General features: G+C 38.2%; 1 protein-coding gene across 4 annotated transcripts in view; it reads right to left on the reverse strand.

Annotated features, from left to right (window-relative positions):
• The window catches only part of DROSHA (drosha ribonuclease III), a 76,397-nt gene that overhangs the window by 44,943 nt on the left and 13,694 nt on the right, over positions 1 to 17,760 (reverse strand). For all 4 annotated transcript variants that reach the window (XR_005930801.1, XM_030041657.2, XM_030041655.2 and 1 more), the window contains 7 exons: positions 16,090 to 16,170; positions 13,221 to 13,307; positions 13,027 to 13,113; positions 9,955 to 10,026; positions 7,704 to 7,785; positions 6,565 to 6,639; positions 3,015 to 3,184 (listed from right to left, as the gene is read on the reverse strand). Coding sequence is in view for 3 of the 4 variants with exons in the window: in XM_030041657.2 (XP_029897517.1) it covers positions 3,015 to 3,184; positions 6,565 to 6,639; positions 7,704 to 7,785; positions 9,955 to 10,026; positions 13,027 to 13,113; positions 13,221 to 13,307; positions 16,090 to 16,170 (654 nt within the window). In the remaining variant the exon portion in view is untranslated. The remainder of the gene's footprint in view (positions 1 to 3,014; positions 3,185 to 6,564; positions 6,640 to 7,703; positions 7,786 to 9,954; positions 10,027 to 13,026; positions 13,114 to 13,220; positions 13,308 to 16,089; positions 16,171 to 17,760) is intronic.

Here is a 17,760-nt window from a genome sequence, read left to right on the forward strand (position 1 = left end):
TTGCTACACATCTCCTCTGAGAACCAAGGCAGCAAAATATGATTAACAGAATATGAAACAATAATTATACTCAATACACCAATTACAACCAATATATTTAAAAAAATACAGACAATATTTTCCTATTCAAATGTTTCACATTTTAGACACTTAAATAGAAGTAATCTGATCCTCAAAAGTGTGAAAGGGAGAAGAGCTTTCAATAGGCCTACAGCAGGGTCTGTGTGAAACGTGGCCTCAGGATCACTCAAAACCAGACTCTTTCTTTTAATTTATATGCCACTGCCTTTGAGTTCTGTCACTCAGTTACACAGCCGTTCACAGAGGCCTGATAACAACCAGGACAAAAGAACTCCTTGTTTAAGACTTAATCACAATCGTTCCTTCACTGACAGTTATGAGAGAAGTGTAGCTAGGCTGTGCTTTTTTCCTTCAGCATGGTGAACACTAGCTTCCTCTCTGGTGCCGTTTCTGAAGGTTAAATGAACAAACAGCACTGTACAGAAACATGCAGTATAAATGGCACACAAGCAGACAGGACACAATCAAATTAGATGTTACTCTTCCAGATTTTTATCCCTGTGTTCTTTTAAAAGAAGTGCTGTGAAAGACCATCTAATAATCACAACCTCGCTTTTAAAATCTCATCAAAACCAAAGAAATTCTAACAGAACACAGGCCCATTACCTTTGTTTCCTACTCCAAACCTCACCAATCAAGGCCTTGCTGATATTAGAAGACATGATGAGATTGCATGCACATGTAGTTCAAAAGTATATTAAAATACATATGTATTTGTATTAGTGAGAAAAGCAGCAATATTTTAGAAAGAAACAAGTGAAGTATTAAAGAGGATTAAAATTTGTGAACCTTTAAAACTATTCCAACACAAAGTTTCACTGAACTAATGAAAGACCATGAATAAATTAAATGGTTTTAAATAATGCTGAACTATTGTTAGTTGTTTAAGTAAATGGGATTTATATGCCTATCAAAATTTTTTCCCTTCTCCATCATGCATATATACACCTTACTTTTAAAAAAATAAAATACAAATATAAAACCTAGATCTGCTCACAAGAGGAATTATTATTTCTGAAGTGATGTTGTGGAGGAAAGCAGCAAAATAAAATTTAGTGTTTTTACTTTGTTGTGTCAAGTGGATAAAATTGAATTGAAGAGCTGTCATTTTCTAAAACAGTTTCACATTGTCTCTGTAACAGAACTGTTTTATCTTCTAACATTGTAAAATGCACAGAAAATGCTTTCATACTCTGTGTTTTGCTTACTTTCATACCCAATTGAATATGCTGCAATGAGCAGAAAAAATCCACAAACTAAGTCATTGCAATCTTCCTGAGAAAAAAAACATGTCCTAATGATGGCATTGTAACATGACGTTTCAAAGCGCTGCAGATTTCTTTTATGCTTACATATTTTCATGTCCACACGCATCTTTAAAAACATTATCTTGTAGAATGCAAAGTTTGTCAGTACAAATCACACAAAATCTCACAATTAACACTACCACTCACAAACTGCACTGCCTTGTGTGTACAGACATTTACAGTTCAGTGACAGAAGGAAGGAGCATATATGCGTTCCTTCATGCTAAACAAAAAAAGCAAGTTTTCAACTAGCTGAAATCAGCAGATCTTCAGCAAAACCACTGAAGTTATGTCAGCATATACCACTCAGATGCTGATGACTTGTGCACTAGCATGTGCTTTGTATTGCAGAAACCACAGGCAATGTGAAGTTAAGCAGTTAACACTGTCTAACAATTTCTATTATGAGATTCTGGTTTAGCACTCAGTTTTAACCAGCTCAGGTAGAAGTTTCCATAGTGAGAGTTCACATGTATTCTGTATTTCATGTTCCCACAGATGTTCTTATTCTCCTTGTGGTTTAGAAAGTTTTAGCCAGAAGGAAAACACTCAGAATGAAATCAAGGGAAAAATAAATTATCCTGCCCAAGTTATGATTAGCTTATAAAGTAGTTTACTAAATGTAATACTACCATACTTAAAAATATGAACTTGAAAAATATACTTAGGAAGTCACCCTGGCTGCAGTTTGGGGACAGGTTTTTCAGTTAGCAAACTAAATTTCCCCTGAGGCATGATACCAAGTCACACTTTCTGCAGAAGCTAAGTTATAAGGAAAGGAGGAAAATGAATTAGGAGAAAGAAAGGTATTACAACCAAGAAAGCTGCATGGCAGTCTAAAATATTAGGTCCAAAACATGCCTCTACACTGAGATACTACTTTGCAATACTGACCAAACCACGCACACAGAACCCTGCAGCTTTTAGGAGATATCATCTATTCTTGTGACCCACATTTCTTAAGTGTGAAAGTCAGAAAACCGGGCTAAATTCACATAAACACTGGAGTTGAAAGGAGAACATATGCTTTAAAATACTAATTGTACCAAAAATAATAAGGCCATAGGGGTTTCAAGCTTGGTACTGAAAATTAATGGATGCATTCATTAACGTACACAAAATTCCTCAGTGTGAGTGAGAGCAACATAGAAACAGTGTGGAAAAACCACATAGGCAAAAAACACCTTTTCCATATTCACAGCAGAATCTGGACAGTGCACTTTAAATAGAGCTGGAGGGTCAAAAGAGGAAGATGAAAGAAAATAGCAAATAGTTACTAATTCTCTGGTCCTGTGTCAGGGAAAAGAGAATGAGATCATGAACATAAAGACTTTCTGAGAAAGTAATAAAGCAGTGGAGCAAACTACAGTTTCACATACATAAAATATAGCCACTCCTTTTAACGCACACATTGAAACAGTGCTCATCTGGAAATCTGCCCTTCAGTAGAGCTGCAGCGGGTGCAATTCTTCCCAGGGTTGGAAAAAGTCAATGAACTGTTCCTATAGCAATCTGCAACTGTCATTCGTCATCTTTTCCCTTTCCAATTCAGCCTGTAGCAAACCCTCTGAAACAAGACATGCACGTGTCATTGGGTTCTTCATATATCAGAATTATTTGCTCTACCATGCCAGGGCTGGTAACGATCATCCCTTTGCATTCTTCTGCATATTTCTGCCATTCCAGTTCTTCCCACTGAAGCATGTTGGCAATCTCCTCTTCAGGTACCAGAGCTTTATTGCATCGTAACAAGTAGAGAAGAATCTGATGCATCGAGAGTACTTCTTTTCCTCCATCTTAAAAACATAAATAAATAAAACACATTTCAGATAATCACTCCTAAAGTACGAGCAAAAGAGAAAATATGCAGAACACATAAGATATTTGGATGAGCAAAATGAAATGCAAAATGCTTAAGCAAGTTGACAAATGTTTTATTGATGAATACTGCACATGCATAAACACTTTGCTAAACTGGAAGCACTAACAGTAATGGTAGCAAGAGTAACAGTTTCATCATACTGTAAAGCTGAAGTTTCTAACTTGCCTTAAAAAACTTTAAAATGAGCAGGCAGAAGAATCAGTTACATTGTCCAGTTATATCTTCCTTTTCACACTTTTGTAATTCTTTTTACAATGGTAGTTAAAAAGCCTTTAGGCTTTTATGCAGCTTTTTTAAAGAACACTCAAAATTTTACAGGATACTTCTGGATGAATGTAGCAAGTTATCCCTGCATTTTAAACTCATCTATAGCGCTTACATGCCGTACCTGCAGTAATGAAGACTAAAGAGCCTCATGCTGTCATCTGTCACTAAATGAATCAAGGGCACATGAAAACTGCTAAATACTTCTGAGACCCCAGGAAACATGCACAACAAAGGCTGCTTGTAACAAAGGAAGACAGTATAATAAACATCTGACTGGCTCCAGGTAGCCAGTTGCAGATGTGAAGATGCAAACAGGAAAAACAAGTGATGGTCTTGACAGACCACCACTCAGAAGACACTGACTATTCAAATTCAGTATGTTTGCTCATGTGAGTTAAAAGATAGACATGTTTGTACAGTGCTTTAATTCTGACACACATCTCTCCAACCCCCTCCTTCAACAACAGGGTGTTAATCTGTAGTATGGAGGCATCTTCAAGTTTCATCCCCACAGAGCACAAACGTTGTTTTCCTTTCCCCAGGGAGCAGGAGCAATCTGGTCCTGCCACTGAGTACACTCTCTCTATCACTACACACACACAAAAAAGGAATGGAGAAAAACCAGAAGTAAAGCCTTAGAGCAACGTGGTGGATGATGCCACAGCACAAGGAATGGGATCCCAGGCACACAGGAAAAGCCTTGCAGAACTGCTCTGTAACAGCAGTGCTGCATAAGATGATGTCCTCTACAAGACACATGAGGGAACAAGCACTTCTCTTACTTCAGCTGGGATTACAGCACTATGGTACAGAAAAGATGAAAGGGAATGATGTAACTTGGCCTCTTAGAACAATTAACCTCATTCAAACTCCAAGAGGGAACCTTAATAGGGAAAATACATCCCAAACCTCACTGGAAACAGAAAATACTTCCAAATAGCTACAGGGGCAGATTTTTAAATGTGCAAAGTTTTCCTTCAAATTAAAGGGGGACTCAGTTTACAAGACTTTTGTCTTTGTCAGCAACTAGATTATACTGTTACACAAGAAGTAGCCCATATCCAACAATCACTAAAAAAACCAAAAAGCGTAGCCTTACTCACTGAACACTGCTTACAGCAAGGATACAGGTTACTATAGATAGCTGTGCTTAACAGTAGTTAGAGACCTGACCTTTCCTGGGTCAGAACATGCAGTACTAGGGACCTCAAATGTTTTTTTTCTAGTCTTTTACTCTCTTAATATATTTATCATCATAAAAATCTATCACAATGAATACAATACAGCAACTATTCCACATGCTGTGCATCTGTGGCACTCAGTAAACCTGGTATGATTAGCTCAGAGCTATCCAAGGCCTGTCTCTAAGTAATCCACATAGAAAATCTGACATTCCAAACCTCATATTTTTAGACCATGTGAGAAAAATAAGAAAGAAAGAAAAGTAGAGGGGATGGGAAATCAGCAATTCATTTCTGTGGTTAAAGAGACAGTTGATGGATGTGTGGAGATCTGTTACACCAATATATCTTCTTTGAATAGACATAGATGTATAATGTTCTGCAAACGTACCTGGAGGAAATAGATTCCCACTCTCTGGAAATTAAAAATCTCCAAGGACATCACAGAAAATAATCAATACAAAACGCAAACTTCATTAAAAAAAAAAATCTGTCATAAAGATGCTAAAAGGCAACTACATATGCAAAAATAGCAGGAAAAAGACACATTTAAAAATAGTTAGAAGGCTGGGAACCTTAAAGAGAAAACACACAGGAATACATGTTGTCGAGACTTATCTTTCCCTATCAGGAAACAATCCAGCTGTGCAGAAAGAGCTGACTTCTAAACTAAAATAAAACAAATCAGAATATAAAGACCCCAAACTAACAGGAAAACACCCTCAAGCTACACAAACCAGGCAGGTCAAACTCGTTCTCATTTTGTGATGAGGTCAAGTTAATCAGCCACATGTGGCTTGATGGCTTATTTTGTAAATTGCTTCAGCAGAACCAAATCAATGTTTGCTACCAAGCCTCAGAGCTCTGCTTCTGATTGAACAGTGTTGTGCAGCCAGGAAGGAACAACAATTAGAAATATAGTCATCCAGCCATCAGTACTCTCCACAGTAACGAGCCAAACCTCATTTAGTTACAGCTATAATTAATAGCCCAACTAAGTTTCAAAGCCCAGAGCAGAGAGCACCTCCAGGCCACAGCCCTCTTGATGAAGATTGTTCCATGTCTCCTCTGCACCCTCATTCCAGCAGCTGAAACACATCCTCCTGTCCACACAACCCTTCTGGAGCAATCACTGGCAGGATCTCAGCAGGACACATTTTCAATGGAGCCATGACATTTATATCAACTGAAAGTCCGTCCTAGTACATTAGGATGTGTTAAATGCCCGCACAAGCTGTTCACTCAAAATAAGCGTAACGCTCCACACTGAAGCTTGTCCTTGGCTGGCAGGCTAGCGTTGAATTGCACCAGAATGGTGTTTTTCTGTCGTTCAACATTTGCTGCAAGGTCTAAGCTTACATTAAGATAAAGAAAGAAACAATCAGAACAACATGTGCTCAGGGGTGCCAATCACGCTGACACTCAAAACCGCACATCAGGAATTTTAATACAATCACACCGTACCCTGAAGAGCAGAGGGGACATTAAATTCAGTTTCACATGTGAGATTAGGTAATAGCACTCCTCAAATGCCACCGCTCCATCTCAGGGCAGGACAAGGATGACCCAGAACTGCCTAAAATCACCACGACAGAGACAAAAGCTGGAACCGAGACTTGGCCTGACCATATGAATCCCAGTTCTGAGTAAACCATCCAGACTGCCAGCAAGCACTAAAGACTTCAGAGGGAAGCACCAGAACTCTACACTGACTGAACCATTTGACTTGCAGCAAGTTTTTTGTTTTTGTTTTTGTGTGGTTTTTTTTTAATGGGGGTGTGTTTTTTGGGGGGTTGTTGGTTTTTTCAGATCTGATTTCCATAAAGCTACATAATACAAACATTACCTGGAAGAAATCTCACAAATCGTGGCATGAAGTGAAATCTGGGGCAGCTAATAGAATCATTTTCAAGTGAAGGACCTTAAATATGAAAGAAACACAGAAAAATTATGAACTGCAATGTTTTTGCAAAAGAACTAAAAAAAGACCACCCTGCTGCAGATAAAATGATGATGAAACATGCCAAATGATGCACTAGCTTATTAGTCCCTCCCAATTAGTGGGGAGTTTTTTTGGTTACAACAACAAAGATAACAAGGAAATTTCCATGATGCTATTTTGTGGGTTTTTTGTTTCCTATTTCATCATCCAAAGCTTTGCATGCAAAACCAGTAAGTACCTGGTGTTAAAAAAGAACAAACAATCAGAACCAGTGATATGAAAGTAACATTGATATTAGAATACATCTAGTATCAAACCAAAGAAGGCTACACACAATGTGTGAAACTTGTATGCTCCTCTGTTTAACTGCATAAGTGCAGAGTGCATCTCCATAGACAAAGTCAAGACACCAAAACACACCTACAGATACTGAAGTGAATTTCCCTTGATATTCTCGGTTTTCTTTTAGACCAAGGGAAGAATCATCCCTGAAGTTCTCCTTTGTCACAGTCTTCACAGAAACATGTATTTTCATCTTGTCAAGTCAAAAACATTCAACTATAATGATACGTTATCCCTCTATGGCTGTCTGTATGACACTGCTTTGCAAGTTGACTGTAGAGAAATGCTGTACGAGTAACTTGTTTGCTAGCTTGTAAAAACAGAGAATAGTTTACCTGACACCTTGGCTTCCAAAATACCAGGCACACGATACTGTGCAATATTACAGAGATAATATTTACCATTTGATTAAAAAGAACAGTTTTGGATTAAGGAAGAAGTTTAGTCTGCAGGAATACAGTACCAAGTTTGTGCATTTTAATTGCTACAGCCCACACTAATGAACTCTAATATATTTCATCTTCTTGAAGAACAAAGTGGAAGTTTGTCCCTCTCGCATAAACCAGCATTTGACTTGTTCTTTTGAGGTCCCTCCTCACTTTTTTTCTTTTTAAACCAGAGAACACAACAAAATAGAGTTCTATTTACAAAAGCTGCAATTAATTGGCTTTTTGTATGGGTTTTTTTTCCCTAAAAGTTACCTTTAAGATTCCAGTCATAGAGTTCCAAAATATCTTTGAATAGATATGAAGAGAACAGCTCAAGACCTCTCACACAAAAATTCTGGGGAAAGAAAAAAATAAACCAGAATTATTTAATATTGTAGTACAAATAATGCCACTCACATCTATTTAAATAAAACAATGAAAAAAACAGTGTTTTCATATTTGACATATTTTCATATTTATTTATTCAATTGCTAGACACTGGAAACAGTATTGATATATCTGTAATCACCTACCGTAACATAACACATTGATCTCTTCAGAAAGCACTGTCAAGAAAGCATTGTAATGAAGACTCTTTAGTCAATGTCCAAATCAACACTATAGGCAGAAATTATCAATCTGCGATAGCTCACCATGCACTAAAACCCTTTCACCCAAGTAAGCTAAGCAGATGACATATTTCTCAGAAGGATCTTTCTTGTAATTCACTTTCCTACGTGTTCATATTAAATGTTTATAAATCAGTGATACCATGATCACTTCCATACCAACGTATCAGTACAACACAAAGCCAACAGGAAAGGATAGGAAAAAAAAAAAAAAGGAGAAAAAAAAAAAAAAAGAAAGATTCTTCTCATCAAGTGGCGAAGCAGCTCCTTTAAAGCAAAGAGCTTTCATTCAGAAATGAAGGAACTTAAAAAACCTTCCTTAATGAACAAAATCAGGCCAGGTTGATATAAATTGTACTGTGCTACCAGCCGTAAATTCCAAACCTAAAAAACCTATCTCTTTCGCAAGAATGCATTAGTAAAGATGGTCTGCAAACAGTGCTGTAGCCAATTGACCAGGATTCCAGAAAAATGTCAAATTGCCTATTTTGCTTGGTGGCCATTCGTTGTTTTAGAACAAGATTTGGAGACAACACAGCAGATTCAGTAACAAGAAATGAATTGTTTTGATCACATTAATCTTGCTGAGGAATTTCAGAGTTCTTGCATATATTTCAATGATGTTGAGCAACAAAAAAGAGAGATATATAACAAGAAAAATGTAAATGTGTGTGCTGGTTTTGGCTGGTGTAGGGTTAATTTTCTTCACAGTAGCTAGTATGGGGCTGTGTTTTGGATTTGTGCTGGAAACAGTGTTGATAACACAGGGATGTTTTCCTTACTGCTGAGCAGTGCTTGCACAAAGTCAGTGCCTTTTCTGCTCCTCACCCCACCCCACCAGTGAGGAGGCTGGGGGGGCACAAGAACTTGGGAGGGGACACAGCCGGGACAGCTGACCCTGACTGGCCAAAGGGGTATTCCAGACCGTATGATGTCACCCTCAGTATATAAAGCTGGGGGAAGAAGAAGGAAGGGGGGGACATTTGGAGTTACAGTGTTTTGTCTTCCCAAGTACCTGTTATGCCTGATGGAGCCCTGCTTTCCTGGAGATGGCTGAACACCTGCCTGCCCATGGGAAGTGGTGAATGAATTCCTTGTTTTGCTTTGCTTGCGTGCCCGGCTTTTGCTTTACCTATTAAACTGTCTTTATCTCAAACCCATGAGTTTTCTCACTTTTACTCTTCCAATTCTCTCCCCCATCCCACTGGGGGGATCGAGCGAGCAGCTGTGCGGGGCTTAGTTGCCAGCTGGGGTTAAACCGAGACAATGTGACCAAATTAAACACTGATCTTTGTAGTTAATATGCAGGAGTGTTTCTGTACCTATGCATGCTGTTCCACTGCAACAATTTACTTCACAAACTGGCTTCACCAGAGATTAATTTGTAAAAAAAAAAAAAAAAAAAAAAAAAAAGATTATGAACTCAATGTGCTTTGTTTGTATCTACCGGAAATTTGTTTTGGCAACAGCTTATATTAAGTACTGATAAGCAATCTTCAGAGCTTCAAACTCATGATTAAGTTTCAGCTCTGCCATTGACTTACATGGTCCTGGCAAACCAGCACCTCCATATGCCTTATTTTCATCATCCGTAAAAGAAGGATAATGCCTAACTCAGCTTACAGATAACAGTACCTGACATATAGTGTATATAACTTAAAATGAAAAGAAGCTATGGATATAAGCACTTCTTACTATTTGATTTTAATATATGATAGCCTAGGTAGATGGATTTATGCTAGTACCTGTGAGTGCAAGTTCCTTTTCAGCCATTTGTTCAGAATACAGCCTGTCTCTTGGAGACTTCACAAGATGGGATTCTGAAGAGTTTAATCCACTAAGCATATCGACAACTCATAACCCACTCTGACTTTTTGACTAATTATCCTTCTTACCTCAGGCATCATCTCCTCAATGAAATGAATTGTATAGTCAATGTTAAATCTGATTACTTTACATAGAGGAATCTGGAAGGAAAATAGAAATTCAGCATGAAAAACTATACAGCATCAAATGTATACTTAATACAATTTTGTTTGCAAACGCATTACTGTCTGCTGAAAAGGGCGCTTACTGAAACAGCTGCTCTGGGGGATCATGCAAAGGCAGGAACACAAGCATGTGCAAGAGAAGTAACAGTTCTAAATTCCACCTCTGTAATAACACAGTGCTGACAGGAGGGATGGTAAAGGAAGATTAAATAATGCCATCTACTGGAGATGAAATTTTGTTTAGAAGAAAAAGCAAAGCTCAGTAAACCTGTAACTTCTCTCACTTGTATATTTGGAAGTGAATTTATTGTTGGTGACACAACATGTCAGATTGATACAGTGACCTGAAGGCAAGGCTTTTTTAGCACACTGCCAATTCTGTTAGCTATACTGTCTTAAAATATGGCTTTAAGTTATAGCAACACAATGTAAGAACTTCAGGATAAATTTATAGGTTTATACTAATTTCATCCAATAAATATTCTCAGAAGTTCACTCAACTAACTAGTAAGACAAACATCTAATTCATTTTTTTCACCTTTGAAAAAAGGCTCCTTTGTTTGCGAAGTCCATGGACTACTGAAGGTATGTGTTTGTTTTAAATGGGATTTTTTAAAGCAAAAAAGCTAAATTTCTGAAAGACTACAGAAATGCCTAATCCTGCCCTACACATCTACAGCTCTTAGCAAGTTTTACTATTCACTGGCCTTGCAAGCATAAAAGAATCTTAGAACAAGTCAACGGTCTGTGAAAGTGAGGCAACACAAGGTTATTTTGCATTGATAAGCAGACAAATAAATATCTGAACAGCGCTGGGGTTGCACTGAAATCAATGGAATTAGCACAGGGGCAATATTCTGCTTGCATCTTCTTGCAGCCCACTGTCAAGCATTTGACTATTTTGTCTACAAAAATCTGTTGATATCTGCATGATAAACTAAGGAGCTACACTGAACAACCAAACAAAAAATTGCATTTCCTACAATTTGATACAATATGACATGTGAATACAAGAATAAAAAACCTTGGAAGTGAAATGTCCCATTTAGAATCCGAGGAGAGGAAATCCTGTTACATTTAAATCAGGGGGGCTTTAAAAAAAAAAAATACAGGGAGCGTTCGCTTACTTTCTAACATGTAAGTTCAACCAGGGGAAGATATTCTGATTCAGAAACTCAGTAGCCTGGGGTATTTTTCTTTGTATTGAGTAGAAAATGAATGCTTTAGAGAAGTGACCACAACCAAAATCTCCATGAATTACAGTTCCACATACACAAGCAGATACATAGCAAAGGAACATGTGGTTGGTACTGTAAAATTGTTTTGATAGTTATATTAAGAAAATTATAATTTCTCTTATGACTGTATTAACCATTTTCCCTAATATCTGACCTGCTCAATTATTACTGAGTAATAGTAATAACAGTAGCAAGACTTCTAACTGTGTGCAAAGCTAAGATGTCAAATTACAGAAATTTGGTTCATTCAAAGATGTTGGTGTTCAGATCTCTATTTTTGCTACCCTTTGCCACTTCCCTTTTATCAAATGTGTTCCAAAATGTCTCTCAAACAGCAGTTTCTATGTTGCCAAAAATCATCTCAAGACAGCAAGAGACTCTTTCCAAAGGTCTTTATACCTGTTAGTAACAGGAACTGACAATACAGTGTTGCTTTGTATTTAACTCTGTAAAAAAGTAATCATTTGCTACTGACCACTTCCCCTACTTGGAATGAGAAAACACACACGTGCACTTTACAGGAAGAGTAAACAAAATATCTTCATTAACTACTCATATCACACACAGTTTTCCTTGTTCTCTATATATTAAAGATTTCCATAATTCTTTGCCTTTCTGTCATGCAGTAGACACAAAAATTATAAAGATAAGGTGGTCTCTTTATCCTTTTAATGGGAGTAAAACGAAACTGGTCCTTTTTGCTCATTTGCAAAGTGAAAACGTAAAGCCTTGGGTCAAATCTGCCTTGAACCCCAAGGCTGAGTTAATGTTACTGGGCAGGATTGCTTCACACTGCCACGCCACAGGCTGAACTCCACTCTCTCACTGACTTCTTGTCAACATGAGTCCTTTCCCCAGCTCACCAAAAGTAAAGTGTTGTCATATGTTTTACATAAGCAAGCTGTCAGGAAAAAAGTACGTCCTTCTCAGTGCCTCTCAGTTCCAGTATTCTTACATCCCAGTCCTGTACTGACAACCATTCTTATACTGGGTTTTAGCATTGGTGGTGTAGCTAGTAATAGGTAGAAAAATGAAGGAAACAAATAAACACTACAGCATTTGAAAAAACAGTTCTTGAAATATCAAGATACCAAAAAAATCTTCAAGTGTACAGAAATTAAGTCTTTGCATATTTTTCATCCAGATATGGCTAACTCAGCTTATATTGGAAAAGCAGGGCAGTGAGGGACCAATCATGTCCTTTTCTTGTTATATTTGCTTTCAAAGCATGAAATTAATTGCCTTTAAATACATACAGCTTTTAATAAAAATTGTAACTTGCCTAGTTCCTGAAGAAGCTGAACAGATGTTGGAAAGTAGCGGATACGTCTAGTTAAGTTTTTAGAAGAGAGAAATCCCTTTAGAGTGGATGTCTGAAAAAAGTCCATTTGTCACTTAAAGGTAAAACCTTTTTTTGTTGATGTTGCCGTTTTGTTAAGCTTTTCCAACTTAACAAACCTGCTCACCCAATTTAAATCCAATTAACAAGTTATTCCATGATTTATTTTACTTCCAAACTGTGAAACATGTAAAAACATCACAGTCTGAAGACAATGCTCACCACAATTAGTCAAGACCAAACCTGAGACTCATCAGCACAAATGTCCTTCCCCTGTCCCCAGTGCTGGCGAGATGTTTGTAACATACACATATCATTGTTTTAGAGAAGTTCTACTTAAGGGCAGAAAGAGCTTGCCTTCCAAACAAATCCCACGTATGTAGTAATGAAAATACTTACGTTTGTTAGTGGGGCGTGTGCAAACATTGAGAACCCTTCAAAGATATATTCATGGTCATCATACTCAATAACAGTAGGTCGGTCTGTCTTAAAAAAGCAAACAAAACCACCAGGGAGTAAGCAAGAAGCAGTACTACTTCCATCACTGGAAATAAAATTAGAGTCCTAGTTAGAATTATTTATAAAGTACTTACTAAGAAGTTTGTGGGAGGCGACACAGTAATTCGATAGTGGTATAGTCTTCCAGCATTGTTGGTCATGGGGCGACATGGTTTAATGGGCTTAAAGAAAGAGATAAGTAGAATTATGTGTAAAGTCAAGGCAAATTTAGATTAAAAGAGAGAATAAAGCATTTCTAATAGCCATGAAATATGCAGTAGGAAAAATTAAATAAAAGCAGGTAGTCATAATTAAGCATTCTGGGAAGAGGGAAAATGTGGCCTTATCTACATTTTCACTTTCAGAAATATTTTTAAAGCTATTCAAAAGGAAAAAAAGGTGAAAAATATTGCTGTAGTTTTTTCATTTTCCTTTTGACTCTCCATCTTTCTTGCACACAGCAGTTAGTTGTTTACGTACCAGTCTAATTTGTTTCAGGAAACTGATTTTAAAAAGCTTACAAAAATGAACCTCGACCTCACATGAGAAAATCTCAAAGTATGCTATCAAGATAAACAGGTATCAACTCATCTGCTTGGGGCAAATCTGGGGCCTGAAGAGAAGGGATTAGTCTATCACCACAGGCAGCTCTGGTAACCCTGCTCTGTCTGCCAGGTTGTAATGCCTGCCTGTGAGGTCCAAAGGCAGCCAGTCCTCCATGCACTCTGATGCAAAAGCAAACACCTGGAATTAATGTTTTCTTCCAGCTTGTTCTGAAGCAGTCCAGTTTAAAGACCTCCTTTAAAAGGACCTTTAAAGACCTTTAAAATCCTCAAGAGTCAGACAAAACCAGTTTCTACTATGCCCTACATCCAATTTGCTGCAGCTCAAAGGCTGCCACCAGCCTGTTTGGAATACATCTGTCTGCATGGAAAAAAAAATGAAAAAAATCACTGCAGCAAGCAGGGTACTACTTTAAACAGCGTTACAAAAGTTGGCCTGATTCAGATGGCAAGATAGCTACACCACTATGCAGCTCTGTGCAGTTTGCAAAACCTATCCAATAAGCAGGGTAATTACTCTGGCTCTTCATCCCCAAATTGAGCTTCTCACTGCTGAGACAAGACAGTTACAAGCCAGGTAGTTTAAAGCTAGGCAGTTTTATCTACATGACACTGTAAAAACTAGTACATTGGTTGAAGAGAACTAGTATAGTGGTTGACGAGCTCAACGTGACCCGTCAGCATGTGTTTGCAGCCCAGAAAGCCAACTGTATCCTGGGCTGCATCAAAAGCAGCGTGACCAGCAGGGTGAGGGAGGGGATTCTGCCCCTCTGCTCCACTCTGGTGAGACCCCACCTGGAGACTGCGTTCAGCTCTGGGCCCCCCAACATAAGAAGGACACGGACCTGTTGGAGTGAGGCCAGAGGAGGGCCATGAAGATGATCAGAGGGCTGGAGCACCTCTCCTATGAAGACAGGCTGAGAGAGTTGGGGGTGTTCAGCATGGAGAAGAGAAGAGAAGGCTCCGGGGACACCTTATAGCAGCCTTCCAGTACCTGAAGGGGGCCTACAAGAAAGCTGGAGAGGGACTTTTTACAAGGGCATGTAGTGATAGGACGAGGGGTAATGGCTTTAAACTGAAAGAGGGTAGATTTAGATTAGATGTCAGGAAGAAGTTCTTCACTGTGAGGGTGGTGAGGCACTGGAACAGGTTGCCCAGAGAGGCTGTGGATGCCCCATCCCTGGAAGTGTTCAAGGCCAGGTTGGACGGGGCTGTGAGCAACCTGGTCTAGTGAAAGGTGTCCCTGCCCACGGCAGGGGGGTTGGAACTAGATGATCTTTAAGGTCCCTTCCCACCCAAACAGTTCTATGATTCTATGATGATATCCTAGAAGATTTTCTGAAACCTCAAATTCCCAGCTGGCCTTGCTCCAGGGAGCAGCTGCCTTCATGCAGCAAGTTTTACGTATCAGTTTTGTCCTCCTAAATTTTCTCCCTCCTCCTCTGCAAGAAAAACACTAAAGACAATGTGGGGAGGAACTGATCCTGAACTGAAGTGATTTATAGCAAGCTTCAGACCAAAGTTATTTTTCTGAACTGGAATAATTTCCAGAAACATTCATAAATCCTTAACTGCAGAGAAATAAAAGAATGTTTCAGTAAATATATGTAAAAAGGCATATTGAAACATTAAATTCTTCAAGAAAAATTACAAAAGGTAAATTGTAAACCCTACATATTAACGTTCTCCAATTCTTTCACAAAAACAAAGTTTTTTAGAATAAAAAAGCTTGAGGTCATCCAAGCACTGTTTTTATTTCCAGAAACAATACTGATTACAAAGCATGCTCTGTACAAATGAATATGTCTAAGGAAAATAACCAAACGCTATTTCAACAACATTTTTCAAAAGAAAGGCACTACAATTCTGAAATGTGTTTCAGGAAGCTGATGGAGTCATTTTGTCTAATCACGTATTCACAAAGAAGGTAATAGACTGTTTGACAGTTTGCAGTGCAGACACACTCTAGTGCTAAGGCAAGAACACCTCCTGACAAGCTTCCTGCTCCTGTCAGCAGCAGAATTACTGTTTTACTTACTTTTACTTTTAAAGCAATCCCTTCACAAAGAGGGACCTCATAATATACTCATCCACTTGAAGATGGTAGATCTTTGACCACAAGTTCTTTTTTATTAATGTAATTGCGTTTCAGAAACTTTAAAAAAACCCAAAACCAGCACCTAGAACTAAACAAATGCAGGCAAAAGTTTTCCGTAGTTTTCAGGTAGATTTCATTACCAGTATTGCATTTTAAATGTAAGGTTACACAACTAAGTGATTTAAAGGTGCACAGGAGTTTTTACTCAGCGTGTAAATCATGGAAAAAACACTCAAATCAACCCAAGTATGACCTTACAGCAGCAAGTTTGTACTCATAATTGCAATTCTTAGAATTACTTACCTCTTCGCCAGGATAAATGCCATGTCTTATTCCCGTTCGTCGGGCTTTAGCACTGCACTTGCACAAAGGTCCATCATTCATCTGTCAAAAACAAAATAGGATTCTGTTTTTATTGAAAAATTGTTTTGGAAAAGTGTGTTGCTTTTAATGCCCAGAGCGCTGATGCTTCTAAAAGCCTGTCATGCTTAGATTAAGTGGATGTTCTTAAGCCAATAAAACTGAAAACAGTATAGACTAATGTAAGAAAACTGCACAATCGCATTAGAACTTCATCACGGTTTCAGAAGCACAAGACAGAAAAATGCTCTCAGCAGAATTGTACCACTCTACTATCATATACATTTTTCCACTTCTTATACGTACAAACAGCACGCTGTCTGCCTAAAACAAAATTCAGGCCCTAAATATGCGTATACAAATATTTACATGCTGAAATCTCCATGTTCAAACAGTTCCACTAAGTTCACTGACTGAAATCCCGTCCCTGACTAACCTCTCTGCCATGTGGCAGGCAAGGCTATCACCCGAAGTATGCAAAGCAGACCATTTGAAGCTTTTTCCTCAGTACTTTAAAGAACTAATGGGAACACTTCAAATCCATCCTATGAACAGATGAGTAAAAAAGAGGAAGGGGAAAAAATATCCACTTCAGTATTCTCTATGGGTGCATCAAGTAGCTATACCAAAAAGGGCCATTGCACACGGTATACAGCTAGTGTCTTTCTTTCCACTTTTATGACCAATTTCAATGCAGACTATCAATTACTACAATACCCTAAAGCTTTCTGCTCTTAACATCACGCCCATTGCAGAAATCCAACAAAAAAAATCCAGAACCAAACCAGAGAAACGAATTAAGTTCCCAATCCCAGGCTTTAATGGAGTTTTTCAAAGTTTGAATCCAAGGACTGAAGCATGTTTTTTAGACTTAGGAAAAAACCCAAAACCTTGCAATGCAATACAAAAACCAGCAGAACTTTCCATGCCATTATAAGCAGCCTTAAAATGTAAACAGCATCCATGGTGGGGCTAAATAGTATCATCACACAATAGATACCTCAGGGAGCAAGAACAACCAAACTGCTGTTACTGTAGTCTTTAGACAATTGGGAGAGGGAGGCAACTTTTTAGTTTTGATGTTAATTCTCTGAATGTTCATCTCGGTTTAATTTCTTCAGGCTGGCACAACGCATACATGCAAAGGAATGTAAGAAGTAGGGCACATCTCATCTCCTTTGGGAACTTAAGTCATGTAATCTCAACAACAGAGTGACACGATGGCTTTTTGTTCACACATTTTTTTCCACACTCTGAGACCCTTGAGGAAAGTACAGGCTCAATGAAATTGAATCATGCTTACAGGTAAAAGCATACTTACTCACTGGCTTATACAGCCACAAAACAGAAGAGTTAAAAAATGCAGTCAATACCAAATTGCTCATCACTGCCCCAAAAATAAGGGCCTACTGAGGCTATTAAAATAATCATCACTTATTTTTGAAAATCTCATCCTTAATTCTTTGCTCTGTTCAGCACTAACTGCCTCTGTTACACTAAATGCACAGACCTAAATTGAGAGATGTGAAGTACCTGTAAAGCCCAGGACTTGAGAAGCAAGTCAGATACATATCTATCTTGTCCCTAATGACACCACTCATGGAAAAAAATGCA

The sequence above is a fragment of the Aquila chrysaetos genome, chromosome 18 (genome assembly GCF_900496995.4).
Source record: "Aquila chrysaetos chrysaetos chromosome 18, bAquChr1.4, whole genome shotgun sequence".
In the NCBI taxonomy this organism is placed as follows: Eukaryota; Metazoa; Chordata; class Aves; order Accipitriformes; family Accipitridae; genus Aquila; species Aquila chrysaetos.